At 37.2% G+C, this 17,500-nt stretch overlaps 2 protein-coding genes across 2 annotated transcripts; both read left to right on the forward strand.

Annotated features, from left to right (window-relative positions):
- The first annotated feature begins 9,540 nt into the window (after positions 1 to 9,540).
- LOC111918625 (uncharacterized) lies at positions 9,541 to 11,141 on the forward strand. Its single transcript, XM_023914263.1, has 7 exons — positions 9,541 to 9,650; positions 9,724 to 9,859; positions 10,011 to 10,186; positions 10,277 to 10,344; positions 10,492 to 10,667; positions 10,761 to 10,829; positions 10,917 to 11,141. The coding sequence occupies exons 1-7, from the start codon at positions 9,541 to 9,543 to the stop codon at positions 11,139 to 11,141; spliced, it is 960 nt and encodes a 319-aa protein (XP_023770031.1).
- Positions 11,142 to 15,704: 4,563 nt separating this feature from the next.
- On the forward strand, positions 15,705 to 16,955 carry LOC111918633 (uncharacterized). The gene is made up of 5 exons (XM_023914271.1): positions 15,705 to 15,914; positions 16,113 to 16,383; positions 16,493 to 16,586; positions 16,673 to 16,800; positions 16,867 to 16,955. Exons 1-5 carry the CDS (start codon positions 15,705 to 15,707, stop codon positions 16,953 to 16,955), a joined length of 792 nt encoding a protein of 263 aa, XP_023770039.1.
- Positions 16,956 to 17,500: the final 545 nt, after the last annotated feature.

Here is a 17,500-nt window from a genome sequence, read left to right on the forward strand (position 1 = left end):
ATCGAAGGTTCATCAAGGATTTTTCAAAGATAACAAGACCAATGTGCCAACTCTTGCAAAAGGAGGTTGACTTCGAGTTCAACGAGGCGTGCAAAGAAGCTTTTGACAAGCTCAAAGAGTTGCTTACATCCGCCCCCATCATGCAAGCACCAAATTGGGATCTCCCCTTTGAGATCATGTGTGATGCAAGCAACTATGCAATAGGCGCCGTTTTGGGTCAAAAGAACGGGAGGGCCTCCCACGTGATCTATTATGCATCAAGGACACTAGACAATGCTCAAAGCAACTACTCAACCACGGAGAAGGAGCTATTGGCCATAGTGTTTGCTTTGGAGAAGTTTCGGCAATATCTACTTGGCACCAAAGTCATAGTGTATTCGGATCATGCGGCTCTCAAGTACTTGATGACAAAGAAAGATGCAAAGCTGAGACTCATCCGGTGGATCCTACTGTTACAAGAATTTGACTTGGAAATCCGGGACAAGAGCGGATGCGAGAACCTCGTGGCTGATCATTTAAGCTGGATCACTTCAAATGAAACTCCTCTCCCGTTGCGGGACGAGTTTCCGGATGAGCATCTCTTTTCCCTTACTCAATCTATTCCTTGGTATGCCGATATCGTTAACTTTTTGGTCACAAAAAGGTATCCCGACACATTCACACGTGCTCAAAAAGACAGGTTGAAAAGTGATGCAAAATATTATGTGTGGGATGAGCCTTATTTGTGGAAACATTGTCCCGATCAAATCATTAGGCGATGTGTACCCCAACAAGAGCACCAATCCATTTTGCAATTTTGTCATGAATTTGCTTGTGGGGGACACTTCGGACCTAGCCGAACCTTGAGAAAGGTTCTTGAATGTGGACTATTTTGGCCAACCATGTCACGCGACTGCTACTTGTTTTGCAAAAGTTGTGAACGGTGTCAAATGACGGGAAACATTTCGCAAAAGAACCAAATGCCCCAAAATCCAATCCTTGTTTGTGAAATTTTTGACGTATGGGGGATTGATTTCATGGGCCCATTTCCTGTTTCGTTTGGCAACGTTTACATCTTGCTCGCAGTTGACTATGTTTCTAAGTGGGTTGAGGCCAAAGCCACAAGATCGGATGATGCCAAAACAGTTATTGAGTTTTTAAAATCTAATGTGTTTGTGAGATTTGGTGTGCCTAAGGCTTTGATTAGTGATAGAGGGACGCACTTTTGCAACAAAATGATGGAAGCTTTATTGAAAAAGTACAACGTGACACATCATGTCTCTACCGCCTATCACCCTCAAACAAATGGTCAAGCGGAAGTTTCGAATCGTGAATTGAAGTCTATTCTAGAGAAAAAAGTGAATCCGACAAGGAAGGATTGGAGTTTGAGACTAGACGATGCCTTATGGGCCTATCGGACTGCGTACAAGACCCCGATAGGAATGTTCCCATTTAGGTTGGTCTTTGGAAAGCCATGTCATCTTCCCGTCGAGTTAGAGCACCGTGCATTTTGGGCGGTCAAGCAATGCAATTTCAACATTGACGAGGCGGGAAGGCATAGGAAACTTCAACTCCAAGAGCTAGAAGAATTGAGAAATGACTCCTATGAAAACTCAAGGATTTACAAGGAGAAAACGAAGCTCTTCCACGACAAGTCCATCACCCGGAAGCATTTTGAACCGGGGCATAGGGTCTTACTATACCATTCACGATTGAAGTTATTTCCAGGCAAGCTGAGGTCAAGATGGATTGGACCTTTTGTTGTGATTAAGACCTTTGACCATGGGGCGGTGGAAATTCAAAGCGAAAAGACGGAACAAATTTTCAAAGTCAATGGGCACCGGTTGAAGCCATTCTATGAAGGTTTCAGTGCTAATGCCCTTGAAATCATCCATTTGGATGTCCCGATGTGTTGAAGAAAACTAGGATGACGTCTCGCCAAAGACGTTAAAGAAGGGCATTTTTGGAAAGCAATGTGCTTTCACCATTTTTTCAAATTCTAATAAATCATTTTACTCCAATTTTTGAAAGGTTTCACCAATCGATCCCCATTTTACTCCAAATTTTGTGAAATTTTTGATACCGAGCCTTACGGGGATCGTTTTGGCTTGAAAAATCAGTTTTTCTTAGAAAAATCCCATTTTTGATGTACAGCATAGCCCGCGGGCAGCCCACGGCCCGAGCCCAGCCCGCGTAAAAGGTCAGAAGGATTTCTAGCAACTAGACGCGGCCAACCTGCGGCCCGAGTTAAGCCCGCGTGGGATTAAGTCAAATTTAATTCAGTACTCGCGGCCAGCCAGCGGCCCGCGCCTGACCCGCGTGGATTCTCAAAAAACTTGGAGATTTTTTTAGTACACCAGTTCACGCGGCCAGCCCACGGCCCGAGTCGTGCTCGCGTAAAAGAACAGGGAGTTTCGAGCTACTAGACGCGGCCTGCGCCCTACCCGCGTGTTGGTCGTTTGACTGCTTCCTTGGAGCTGTTGACTGCCTTGACTTTTGCTGACCAAGAGATTTAATGAGTTGACCAAACATTGACCGGGCTTGACCTTCCTTGACCAAAGATTAAACACCTCCAGCACCCTTCTTCTTCATTCTAACCTAACACATTCCTCCATTTTCTCTTTAGAAGCTCAAGAACACTAAACCCACTTCTCACTAAAATCCATTTTCCCGGAGTTCTACCGGTCGGAATCTCACGAAACCACCACCATTATTCACCATTTTTCCTCCTCTACAAACCATTATGCTCTACCCAACCCTCCAATTTAGGTCATTTCCGCCCTTTCCTTAAGCATTGAGGACGATGCTTGTTCTTAAGCTTGGGGTGGGGCATCTCCTTTATCTTTTACTTTTTCATGCATTTTTAACTAGGTTGCATAACATTTTAGTATTAAGCTAATTTTCATTCATTTTTTTTATTTATTTAAAATTCCAAAAAGATTTTATTTTCTTCTTTTTCACCTTTTATATTTTTGCATAACATTTAGCCTAAGGCATTAGCATTCATGTATTTTTGTTGTCTGTTTATTTTCACCTTTCTTGGATACCATGGAACAGGTTCACAGTTATTGTATCATTATTGGTCCAGGATCTTGTTGCTATCTCACCCATCGAACCGGGACCATTGGCTGCAGTTTGGGATTTCATACTTGGGATCAGATGCTGGTAGCTTAAAGGGATAAGTGATCATGGCCAGGTAGTTTCATGAAAAATTATGCATACAATACTAACAACTGTAGGATATACTATAGCAACGGATGTTCTTAGCCTTGCGGTCACTACCGCCGAGAGGATCACACTTGATCATGTTTGAACTGTTAGGATGAAGCATTGGTGCTTGTCCCCGAGTAGAATCCATATCCGGTCTCTTTACATCACCATATTTTTTTGTGATTTTCTTAGAATTTTAGAGAGTCTTTTAGTCCACATTTGGACATTTTCATTATCTTTGAAAAACCACAAGTTTCAAAAGGAGCTTACATTACATCTTTATGCTCCACACATGGTCATTTTCACACTTAGGCCATTCGGATTATATGATTACCCTTTCGGTTCCACTTACACACCTTTGGGAACCAAATTTTGAGTCAAAGGGTTTCTTATCAAAAAAAAAATTAAAAAAAAAATTAAAAAAAAAAAGAAAAAGAAAATAAAAAAAATTAAAAAAAAGGTTCATGCAAATCTTCAGTTGCAACTATCTTAGATAGGTGGCCGGTTCAACTATTAAACAAATTTCCCAAAATCTTGGTCACCCGACGTTTGATATTCATTTGTATAAGTCTGTTTTATTGTATATAGATCGAGTTGTTCTTTTTTCGCAAATTGGTGATGTTAGGGAGACTGTCGAGTCGGATACTACAGGAGGTTTGGGCCAACACTAAGTGAACCGATTCCTACAACAATGCTCGGGCGATTAAACCTAGTTACACATGAGAGAAACCGGCAGACGTGAGATCAAAGTGTGCACTTAAAGAAGAGCTCCACCCGAGCCCATCCAGTTGCTTTCTCCCTACTACAGATGTTCTTCATTGTATGCATGTTTCATTGAGGCTACGACTGCTCATCCCTCCTTACTCACCTAAAGGAGTTGTCCCGGCTGTGGTTTATGGTCCCATTGTCATCGGATGAAAAAGTTGTGAGACAGCAGTGAGATCAATTCTGACCATGTTGACTAACATCGAACAGGTTCCATGGTTCTATCCATTCTTTTTATTTCTAGGGTAGTTCGCCCCAAGTTCATTTAGTCTTGTCTTACTTGAGGACAAGTAAGGTTTAAGCTTGGGGTGATTTGATAACTTCATTTTATTTACTTCTTTTTATAGTTTATTTTAGTACATTTCATTCGCATTTTAGTTAACTTCCATGCATATTTTCCCTTTTGTTATTTTTATGACCATTTCGGGGTACTTTCTAGTTTCTTGAGCATTATTGCAGATTTTCTTGGAAACTAGCGGGGCGGCACTCTTAGGAGGCGATTGGGCTTGAAAGGAATTGGGGATTTCGTGCTTGATGGCTATGAAGGTGACTCATGGGGTGGACCTGTCAATTGCTTGAAGACTTGGAAGAATTGAGCTTTAAATTTGAAAAACGTGGGAGAATTCTTGAGTGTGCAAGATCAATATTTGGGAGTTTGCGGAAGTTTAGAGTGATGTGGATAGACAAATTGGGCTTTAATTGAAGATATATTGAAGAAAAATGGGCTAGGAGTTGATTGGATTCGAACTGGGCCAATGGATTAGCTGTGGGGGCCCAAAACTTGAAGAAGCCCAAAATTACCCGTCAGAGCCCGCGGCCCGCGTAAGATTCCCCGCGGCCCGCGTGGGTTCCTGACTAGGGCAATTTCGGGATTTTGCTAAGAGCTCTATTTTGGGAAGTTTGGTGTGCCTCTTTAGCCTTATCTGGAAGGTCCGATTTTCAGACTTTCTCTCTAGAGTTTGGAGCACTTTTGGAGGCCAAGAACACTTGAAGAATATCTTCTTTTCATCTCTTAAATCTTGTCAAATGTTTGGTACAATCTTATCTAACTTTGTTCATTTGAGTTTAGCCATGCTTGGCTAAGCAAATCTTGGTTGACTTTTTGTTGAATCTTTTGAACTTTTGTTGGATGTTGAAGAATCCATGAACTTGTTCTTAAATCTTTATGGAATTGTTTTGTGTTTTATCATATTATCACTACTAGTATGTTTTTATTCATGAGTTTAAATATGTTTGTGGTGATTAGTTGGCTAATTTCTTGATTAAGTAAATGATCCTCAAATTAGCAAGCAACAAATGATTTTTGTGTTGTTTTTGCTTCACACAATCATAAAAACATTTCCTCCAACATGGTGGTGAAAGCATTTGACCCCTCTTGGATTTGGTGACTTTTTGGTTCTTAATGCTAGTTGACTTTCACTAATTACATGCTATTTGGAATTAGTGACTTTGACTAAGGAAATTGTTATGAGCTTCTCTAGCCATTTCAACAATTAAGAAAAGTCTAGGTAATCTCAAGCTCCTTGGATTACTATAGCCAAATTAAGGATTTAAATCAAAGTATTGCACCATTGGATTCTAATGATATGTTCATCAAAAGTCAAAGTAAGGAAACTTTAAGTCAACCATCTCTCCTTTATTGATTTTACATCAAACTCTTATTTTTGTTGCATTTGTCTATTTAAATCATAGTTAATTCTAGTTTGTTTCAAGTATTTCAAAACACCAAAACCCCCCATTTTATTTTTATTGTCATTTTACAAGTATTTTTACAAAGAGATTTTTCATAGAGTTATAAATTGAACCAATCTCCGTGGATTCGATCCCTTTACCACTATACACTATTTTAGTGTGTAATATTTAGGGTTATTATTTGTGTTGGCCTCGACAACCACCACGGGCCTTCTTCATCTCCTCATCGGCTGCATACTGAGGAACAAGAAGAGCCCTCTCCCTGAACTTGGCGGTGATCTCCGCCACGGTCTCTGTAGTCTGGGTGAGGTCCTGAAACTCTCTGGCTAACTGATGAACCTCAATAACCGGTGCAAACTCCGCCATGAACCTGGTAGAGAAATCAGTCCAGGTCATGGCATCTAACATCATCTCCAATGGTATGTCCGACCGCTTCCCACCAATCCCGTACCCTGTCCTTCAGAAGACAGGACGCCAATCTAACCTTGTCCCCCTCGGGACACCTGCTCGTGCGGAACGCATTGGCCACATCCGCCAACCATCTAGTACTCGCTATGGGGTCCCGCGCCCCGTGATAATCTGGAGCTCCACATGCCCTAAACTCCCTGAACGTAAGTGTGCGCGACCCCATCATGGCTGCCACCTCAGCACGGAAGGTGCCCAACCTCTCATCCATCAGCTCTAGGATACCCTCCTTGATCGAACCGAAGATCACAGGAGTCTGCTCCAAAATGATACGGGTAATCTCTGAAGAAAGAAACTCTCTGGTCTGCTCATCCATGCGCTCATCCCCCGAGCCTGATCCTGATCCCTCCCCGGCACCCCCACTGCCGGCTGCTGGCCTCGAACGCAAAACCACCATTCTGAAACACATCATAGCAACATCAGAAAACTGGAATATCTCAAGGGATCTTTGATACTACTACTAGCTTCCTGGTCTTGTCTCGGCCTTCCTTGATTCAAGTACGGATCCTCTGCTTTCAGTAGTACGGGCCCATACTACCTTCCACATCTATCCGTACTTTCCTCAAGAATTGCCTTGACTCCACCAAGTCACTTCTACTACTACTGATCTCTGCTACTCTCATCCTAGGCTTGCCCTAGGGAAATCTCTGACTCCACTCAAACCAGTCCTCAGCTGCTAAAGGCCTCCTTGTAATGCTAATTAGCCATCAACTGAATACCATCACATGTGATGAGGCTCGGATAATCCTTCGAGTAAAAGGCTCGTCCCTACAATGGTTGGACTCAAACAAGAGTTGCGCACTAGGGCCAAATCCAACACTCTGAGATTATTCAACCCTGATCACATGTGACGTGACGTATTCACCTAACGGCTAACTCTCATCACCAAGAGTTCTACAAAACACGAAGCAAGCAACATTCGGACACCGTAAACTACTCAAGCAAATTTACTCTCATAACGAGGAACTGTACTAGCATACAATGCTAAGCTCGCGCTACCAGGCATAACCTAAACAGGCTATCCTACTGCTGTCTACTCAATACTAGCATGCAATTCTCATAAAGCTGAAGCACATATAGCAGGCACATAAGGCATCCTCCTAGATCCTTAGTCCTATACTAGCATGTTGTTCTATTGAAACTTGGAACAATTAATCATAATAATAAAACTTGTATGAGTAATTTGGGAGTACTTACTTGAGCTCGGCTGATCGCATGCACCACACCCTTATCTTGTTTAAAAATTCTTTTCTTTCTAAGTGCTTTTCAAAATTTCATTCGAAAACATTTTTCCCTTTTGAAAATCTTTTTATCTTTCCCTTAGTTCGAGTTCAGATACACCCGGAGGTGTATCCAAATCCCTCAAACCAAGGCTCTGATACCAACTTGAAACAACCCAAAAATTTCAATTTTTATTATAACAAAAACCATGAAATTGAGTATCACATATTAAAACCAAACGTTGCGTGTTTCAAAAAAACATAATAAAATACTGTGAGAAAAACTATAACACAACTGTATCCCAAATATATCAAGAAACTGAATCAAATCCCAGGACAAAAACTGAAGTTGTGGTGTGTGCGATGCCATCATCCCGAGCTCTTCCCTTTGCTTGCGGAAGTACCTGAAACCAAAACTGAATCTGTAAGCACGAAGCTTAGTGAGCTCCCCCAAACTACCACATATCATACAATACATAAAAAGCACATACTGGGACTTGCCCACTGACTGGGACCCCGTCCCCTGCATCGGACCGTAGTCCGGACTAACTATCTAGGACCCCGTCCCCTGCATCGGACCGAAGTCCAAAAACTGACTGGGACCCCGTCCCCTACATCGGACCGAAGTCCGAAACTGTTTGGGACCCCGTCCCCTGCATCGGACCGAAGTCCGAAACTGACTGGGACCCCGTCCCCTGCATCGGACCGAAGTCCGAAACTGACTGGGACCCCGTCCCCTACATCGGACCGAAGTCCAGACTAACTGTACACGGCATAGCATAACATATCATCTAGCATAAACACATAAATCTTGTCTGAGCCACGGAGGCGTCAAACATACTAACTACTGCATTGGATCGAAGTCCAGAAACTACTGCTAACTGAACGGGTCGGCATTGTGGCCTTAGACCCGTTCCTACTGGGAGGAAACTCACCTCGTGAACTGGCTGCTGTGTGTATGGCTCTGGAAGCTAATTGTTGCAGCTCCGGTATCTCCCCGGCTACAAATCCATAAACACACTCAATCAGATGCTAATCACTGCATTGGGTAAATGACTCATTTACCCCTGGACAAAGTCAACTCTCCCGGTCAAAGTCAACCTACAGTTGACCTGACTCGCCGAGTTGGGCCGCCAACTCGCCGAGTCCCTAGTCTTACTTCTCAACCCTACTCGTGGCTACTCGTCGAGCATGGCATCGACTCGACGAGTACCCTCTCGATTCAAAAGCTCAGGCAATCTGCATCTGACTCGCCGAGTCATATGAACAACTCGACGAGTTGTTCTTCGAGCTAAGAAGATTGCCTTGGACTCGCCGAGTTGTATGAACAACTCGCCGAGTCCCTTTATTACTGAGTCTAACCTCCGACTCACTGAGTCCATCCTACTACTCACTGATCCCCACTCGGAATCACTCAAAGGGGAAAGATCGGGGACCCGCGACCTGACTCGCCAAGTCCGAAGAACGACTCGTCGAGTCACATGCATGCAGATTCTAAAAACTCGATTCTGCTCAAAATCACCGCATACAATTTATAGATCTGAGTTTCTAAGGCTGATTTACCACGTAAAGTTTCCAACTTTACGTGCACATACACATGAAAAAGGATATAAAGGCTAAAAAGGCACTTAGAAGAGTAGATCTAGGGCTATCATGCAAAATGGCTCTATAAAGGTGATAGATCTACGATTTTGGAACTGAAGCATGGCTAGATCCGAAGGCTAATCAATCCAATGTGATCTCTCTATTAAGAACAAGCTAAGAAATGGCTAAAAGAGGCTAGTGAAAGAGAAATAAATTATAGAAACAGAAGGAATTCGGTTAATACCTCAATGAACTCTGAAATGGGTGCAAGACCTTGGATCTTCTTCTTCTCCTTTGGATCTAGCCTCCTTCTTCTCTTCAAAACTTCAAGATTCACACAAGAAATGCACAATTACTCAAGGAAATGATTAGGGTTTGCTAAATGATGCTCTGAGGGTGAAGGGGACGAGTTTGGGGCTCATAAGGTGGTTTAAATAGGGTGCAAACCCGGGGATTTAGGGTTTCTACCTGGCAGGCAGACTCGTCGAGTCCCGAATATGGACTCGCCGAGTCGCCGACTAACACGTGCTCGAAATCTCGTCCCTACTCGGCGAGTCGGGCCATAGACTCGCCGAGTCCCTCTCGAAAACTTCTAAATAAATGCCACGAAAGCAACATACCAGGAATGGGGAGTTACAGAATTGTTACAAATCGTCCAAGTGTAAACACCGACTTTACCTCTTCCAAGTTGTTCATTAACTCTCACATAGATGAAATTACCAATCTCAACAAAAGGTAACTTATGTTTTATTGTGTTTATTGTACTATTATACTTTACATGACTAATTAGTTTTTCTATACATAACAGTTTGGATGGAGATGATCGTCCTCATTCATCTACAAATACATTTTCACTTGTTCCATCCAATCAAACTTTTGCATATGATGATTTCATGGTAAAAAATAACTTGAAGGGTATCGTTGAGGTTTGGGAACCTGTTGAGGTATTTCATGTCTTATTATTGTTTGTTTCAATTTAATATGTTTCTTTAAGTATTTTGATCTTTTTTTATGTTTTTATTATATCATTTAAATATCTTTCATTTACAGTTGTGTTATTTATGTTAATCTAAACTACATAACTTTTTTTTGAAGAAATGCCATTTCATTATTGTGGGCACTATAAAGGAAATTTTGCAAAACCAAAAATGGTATTATCAAGCATGTACCAACTCTTTTGGAAAACCAGATGAAAGTGATGCTCATCAAACAAAGTCTTATGAATGTCATAATGAAAATTGCACAAAAACTACCACTTTAGTTGTTCCAAGGTTGTTATTCTACACTTGAATCTTAATGAAATATCTAATATTCCATATTTATCACAATATTAATATTATTATCAATTTTTTCTTCTATAGGTTTATGATTCCTATACGTGTACAAGATAATACGGGAACTATAACCTTAACCATGTTTGAGAGAGAAGGTAGGTATCTGTAGAAGCAGTCATGTAAAGAGTTTGTTAAAAAAATGATTGAGGTCTTCTCCTTATTTCATGATAATTATATAACTTTGTTATAAACAATCACTTTAAACAAAATCTTTTTTAATTGTTTTTAATTGCAACGTGGAGACGATATTGGTTTATATCCGGGGGAAATTAATGCATTGAAAGGTTTGAAATTGGCCTTTAAAATTTATGTTACAAAATTCAAGGTGTCCAACAAAAACAACCAATATGGTATTGCTAGAATCAGTGAGGATGAGACTTTAATCGAACAACTTGAAAATAAGTTCACCGAGTCACAGGTTAATTTATTACTTATTTTTCGTTGTATTTAATTTTAATATTCTTTTGCTTTTTATAACATTATTTTATTGTTTATTTTTTGTATTATACAGCCTTCTAATTCACAATCATTGGATTTTGGTTCGGTCGATTTGCAATCTCAAGAGATCAAAAATTTAAAGGTTAATTACATTTTAAAGGTTTTACATATTCTGTAAAACAAAAATTCATTCTAGCAATAATAATATTATACGATTATATTTTTTTAGGATGCAGTTTCTGGCATAGATAACATAACTCCTTCCACTATCGATAAAAACGACACAACAAGTCCAATGAAGATTTTGAACACAACACCAGTCTTAAAGCGAAATCTGGAAGAAGTTTTCGATTTAGAGTTGAATGATCACTTATCTACATCAAAAACTCCAAAAATATCTCCATATGGTCCGGCAAAACAATTGTTGATCGTAAAGTTGGAGAAAAATGGTTGATTACTTTGTTGGGATATTTCAATAGGCGTTCCATTTTGCAATTGCATGGACAATTACTTCTTTTAATTTCCATACTAGATTTTTCACATTTTTTTTCTCATGGTTCAAACATTTATTTCCTATGATTGTTTTTTAAATGGTTGTTTCAAGTTACATTCATAAAATTATCTTAATTCGTGTTTTATATTTTTTATATTTTTTAACGTGTATTTTTATTATTTCATAATTCTTTTTTTTTTGTTAACAAAACGTTATAAACTACCATATTATATCATCAAATACTTTGTATGTAAAATTATTATAATATATAATATATATAATTCATTTTTTGATTTTATGATATTCTTTTATATCAACTACAACAATAACAATCAGGTCAATATTAACTTTTTATTATATTATTATGATTTCATCATATTTTTATAATTTTACGTTATGAATAAGTTATGGTTATTCATATTGTTGCTTTTTTGTTCATTTATTCTCTATTAAATATTAACTTTGTTATTATAATATTAATACAAAATGATGAGAAATCTAACCTATTGTCCACTGCAGTATCCCACACCATCAATCCACCATCAGATCCCAAGATCCATTATTTCATATCTTATATTAGCTGCAATCAAAACAATAAAATGCATATTGCTATCATATCACCAATGGTATTCCTAATAAGTTTGACGGCATTGATGTACTTTGCACAAATAAGAGATCATAAACAAAAAAGTCTAAAAGTTGGGGCAAAACTGATGACATTTACGTTTTTTCCACAAATGGGATACAAAAGTTGCAACTTTTGTCGACTTTAGTCCACTTTTGTCCCACTGATTTCCGTGTCATAAACAATGCATGTCAAACATAGTAGAAAACAGTGTTATATTACCATTTTGTGTGTGAAAATTGGTTTTGGACATCATTGCATCGAATTTGTCAGTGACAGCCATGTAGGCCTCGAGAACATCTAAAGCCGTCTCCTGAATTCACAAAAAGCATAAATGGAAATAAAAGAAAAAATATTGTTTATCTTTAATAAATTGCATATTATGCCCTATGCAAGTATGCAATAATGCTTTTCTGATTCAATTATGTTTGAAAACCAAATGAATTTTACTGCAATCAAAACAATAAAATGGTTTTTAACCAATTCTATGTTATATCTTAAATCTTAAATTAAGTATGTTATATCTTAAACAATAAAATGGTTTTTAACCAAATTAATTTCAGTTTTCACAATTTAAGTATTTTATGTTATATCTTAAATCTTAAATTACCTGCAATCAACACAATAAAATGGTTTTTAAACAATTGTATTTCAATTGCTATCATATAACCAATTGTATTCCAATTTCAAAAAAAATATAATCAATTCCCTAAAAATGAGGCTGGTTTTTATGATATTTTTGATACCTGAATATACACTTTTATATCATTCAGTATCAACTTTCTTTCCATAATGTTCAACGGTCGAATTCGGTGAAGTTACTTTTTTGTTATCTCTATTCCTGCATTGAAAATCAATTTAAATCAAATTACATATAGAACATAATGATTATGATGTTGCATAAATTAATATATGAATATATATGGATAAAATCGAAATGTATGTCTAATCCTACATTGAAAATCCAATCCTTCAATTAGCAGATCAGATTCCCTACAATTTAGGAGCCTATTTTGATCAGTTTCCGTTTACTCATCTCTATCTCTATTCCTGTATTCCATAATTCCTGCATAAAATTTGAAATTCAAATTGAGCTGAAAATTGAAAATCAATTTAAATAAATTCTAATATCGAACATACTTAAATTGAAATTCAATTAATTATCTTTTTCCATATATATATATATATATATATATATATATATATATATATATATATATGCTGCATAATCGGAGATGAAATCGATTCTAAATTATCTTTCAATAATAGTCTCTATTTTTTACTTATAAATACCCTACATCTAATATATTTTCCAACATTTGCCGTCTGTATCATTTCTAAAGCATCTAAACCCTCAAAGAGTGTGCATTGTAGGTAAGTGATCCTGTTTTTTTTTTTTTATGTGCAAATCTGATAAATTGGTAATTGTTATTTTGATTGTTATGTTTATGTTAATATATTCTTCTTCTTCTATTCTTTTCTTCTATGTTAACGTATTTATTATACACAATGTTAAAAACTATTGATTTTATTTGGTAAAAACTATTTATTATCTTCACAAATTTGCAGAAAAAATAAACTATGTTGTTTTTATTATTTTTTTTGAACTGTTTTTTTAACAGAATACAAAATTGATCTAATAAGGAAACCTACTTTTGCATATGCATATTTTTGTATTCTTTTACTTTTCTTTTTATGTTGTATACAATAACATGAGGTTAACAGTTTCAAAAAATTATTTAACAACTGTTTTTTTTAACAGGCGTGCTTTTGTATATGAATATGTTTATTAAAAAATTCATGTCCTTTATGTTTTTATTTCTTAATCCTATAATGTCTAACAAAAACAGTTTTTGTTTTTGTAGAAATTTTACACAATATGTTAAAAACTATTGAGTTTCTTCGTTAAGAACTATTGATTATCTTTACTATTTTGCAGAAAACTATTGACTTATTTAATTTATAATGTTTGTATTCTTATACGTTTCTGTTTATGTGATATATAATAATAAGTAATTATCAAGTCAGGTCAAGAGAGAGTCTCTTTCCGATTAGTGCATCTCGCACTTCCAATTCATTCCGAATTAGAAAAAGTAAGTTCCTTCCCGGGTAAAGTCCCCCTTTTTTTATTTCAAGCTTAGTGGTAGAGCGGTCGGCTGGTAACTGACTATCGGGCGTAGGTCCGAATCCTACTTGAAAAGCTTCCCTGGACTTTTTTGACTCTATTTAGTAGCTGAACCAAAGAGAAAGTAAGCCTCGTCGCTCTCACTACAGCCTTTCACTTGACTTTCCAGCTCGAGGCTAGAAGCTACCAACACTTTAATACAAACAAAAATAGAAATCATAATTCGTGGGGCCCGAGGCCTTACAGAAAAAGATCGATGACCATCAGGTCCGTTCGCGCAATTACCAACACTGTTGTGGAAAGGAAGTAGTGTCGGAGCTTGGTTGCTGCAAAGTAAAGCGATAAGCACATCTTCTCGATCGGCGAATAATTCTTCTTAGGGAAGATTCATTAAACTACGATAATGTAATGTGCTTCCAATGCCAATAAAAAGTAACTCATCCAATGGTATTTAACATCCAAAAAACTGACAAATAAAATGCACCAACCCAACAAACAAGGAAAGGATGCCTCTCGGGGCATCTGAGAATGATTCGAGCCGTAACCTCAAGGTTATGAGCCTTGCGAGCTACCAAACTGCTCTACCCCGTGCCCCCCTTATTTTGGGAAAGCTGGTGGCCGCGTGTTAATTCTTTCAAGGCACTGGAAGACAGACACGCGGTGGACTGACCTCTTTAGGCAAGAGAGGCAGTCGGAAGAGAGCCATTAGAAAAGAAAGAAATTCAAAATGTTGGAAAAGGTGGTCCGGAAGCTTCCTCTCTCCCAGCAAGCAAACGTACTCCCCTCTGGATGCAGGAATAGCGACATGGTCTAAATGCCCTGTCCAAGCCAAGGAACTTACTACTCTTTTTGACCAAAAGATGGTGAAGATAGGAGCTAGATAGAAGTAGTTTTTAATGAGGAGAGGGAAATCTGGCCATTAGTTAAGTCATTTTTTGTTTGGTCACTCATTGGGTGGTAGGTGCTGGTAACTGTAGTGGTGTTGATTCTGATGGCATGTGCGGAATTAGAAAAGATCTAGTGATTCATCATGTAAAATCAAGAACACAAGGAGTAAATAAATCTTTGTAAGCTCTTATTAGATCTAGAAAGATTATACAAATGGGTTTGTATACAAATTCTCTCTCTAGTCTAACACTCCAAAATGGACTCTTACATTCTTACATAATGGGAGTCACTCACTTCCTATTTATAGGAAAAGACTCAACCCATTTACACATACAAAGAGGAAAGCCTAAACACATTACATCCAAGCATGACTTTGCACCCTAACATTCTCCCCCTCAAAGTTAGGATTGGATGTCCGGCTTTAATCTCCAACGAGCTAGCGCGATCAAGACCAAACTCCCCCTCGAAGTAACACCGGTCTTCAAATCCGCAAATGAATATTTGACAAACCCGAGAAGCTTCTAATACCCATCATTCTCCCCCTTTTTATAATCAAAAGATGATTATAAAACCCACTAAGGATGAGAAGCGCCCGAGGAATAGTCTTCACAATACTCCCCCTTGATGTGTACCAAAAATGAATCACCAAAAAGCTTGCACGGAAAAACAATCACGAAAAAGCCACCAAAAATTTCCAATTTATGAAATTTTTTGACTTTTCGGGTGACAGTTGCAAGATTTTTCAAAATTCAGGTAGAAATTGTCATTTTCTGAAACTTGCAGGGACCCGTTGCACCAAAAACAACCAAATATGCGAAACTCTAGCCCATTTGCGAAATCGGGCATAAAGCGTAAATTCGCACAAACTGCAAGGATCAACTTTAGCATGGCTAACTGGGGTGCTGGTGAAGCGCCAAATACCTTTCAAGATGGAAGTTATCCTATAGATCCTGTATTCATGCCTGTTCGAAATGTGAATCATAGTATTCATGTGTATTTGCAATATCTTACAACAATTTGTTATGAAGCTTTTGTTATTGTAATTTTTTTCACAAAAATGACACCAACAAATGTTACCTTCATAGCTGATGTGGATGTAAGTAGGGATGACTTAACTTTCAAACTTCGTGTCATAAACTTGTGGAAGAAAATGTCTTTCTACAACAAGATGTAATTTATTCAATTGAAATGATGGTAATAGATGAACAGGTAACATAATAATATTTTTTCCTTTACACATACAAATCTAATAAAATTTACTTATAAATGCCAATTTATATCATACTTCTTTTAGGGAAACAAGATCCAAACTATTGTCTCAAAGAAAAACATCACCATATTCAAAGATATTGTAAAAGATGGGCATGCATTTTACATTAAATATCCAATATTTGCATCACAAAGGATTGGTGGTTTGAGGTTAACTCGGCTTCATCATAAACTTATTTTTGTCCATAACACTGTTCTTACGGAGTGTCATGACTTTTCTGGACCTACATTTGGTTTTGAGTTTGTTGATTATCAAACTCTTATCTCATTGGTCCATCTTCAAAACATTGCTATCGGTTAGTTTATTTTAAAATATTTTAATTATCGACAAATTTTATGTTTGAATAAAATATTATATATTAACATTCACAGTAATGTTTCATTCTTCTTTGTTATTTTTCATAGATGTTGTTGGACTGGTAGTTGCTTTTGGTGGCATCTTGCGAGATAATTCTGATATGAAAAAACACAGACTCAACATCCAAATCCAAGATGCAAAGTTTGTTTAAAGATTGTTATATACACTTTTATTATTATAATATATAATATAATTATTTCAATAAATTAGAATAATTTATTTTATAGTGGTTTACAAATTCATGTCACTTTGTGGGGTCATTATGCTTACAAAATGCAAGAATTTATTGATAACAATCCACACGGTCTTGGTATCATTGTTATCCTTCAATTTGCAACCGGTAAAGTTTCGAGAGGTAATTAATTTTCTTGTTAACTTTTACTTTATCAAAATTGAAATAAAACTTATACGTTTTTTTTAGATCATCGCATAGTGAACAAATACTTATCCGTGACAAAGCTTTTCATTAACTCCGACATTAATGAAATCAATGTTTTCAAGAAAAGATAATTTATGTTTTATCATCTTATTTCAACAATTACTTAATTACCCATTATGTGACTAATATTAGTTATTTTTCTTATACAAACAGTTTTGATGGAGATGATCCCCCTGATTCCGCTTCAAATACAAATACACTTATTCCATTTAATCAAGTTTGTAAGCTTGATGATTTCATACACAAGTTTCAGTTGTCGAGTAATGCAAATGGTTTGGAACACAACAAAGAAATTGTGAAGGTTACATCAAAAAACATTGCCTGAGTTTTAATTTTATTATCAAGTTTGAAATTTTTTTGTTTCTTTACACTCATGAACAATTTTTTTCCATGCTGGTTGTTTAAGATCATGGTTTGGAAGGTTGAAACATTTGTTGAATTTTTTATTTTACTAGTTTCTTACATAAATTATGGTTTATACATTATTTTTTTTTTGCATATTGTTCTTATAAAAAAAACTTTTGATAAAATAAATTCTAGTTATGGCAGGGGTGTTATTATAAGTAAATAAAAGAGCGAAAAATGATTGGATAAAAAGCAAAAAACTAAAAATTAC

The sequence above is a fragment of the Lactuca sativa genome, chromosome 8 (genome assembly GCF_002870075.4).
Source record: "Lactuca sativa cultivar Salinas chromosome 8, Lsat_Salinas_v11, whole genome shotgun sequence".
NCBI lineage: Eukaryota > Viridiplantae > Streptophyta > Magnoliopsida > Asterales > Asteraceae > Lactuca > Lactuca sativa.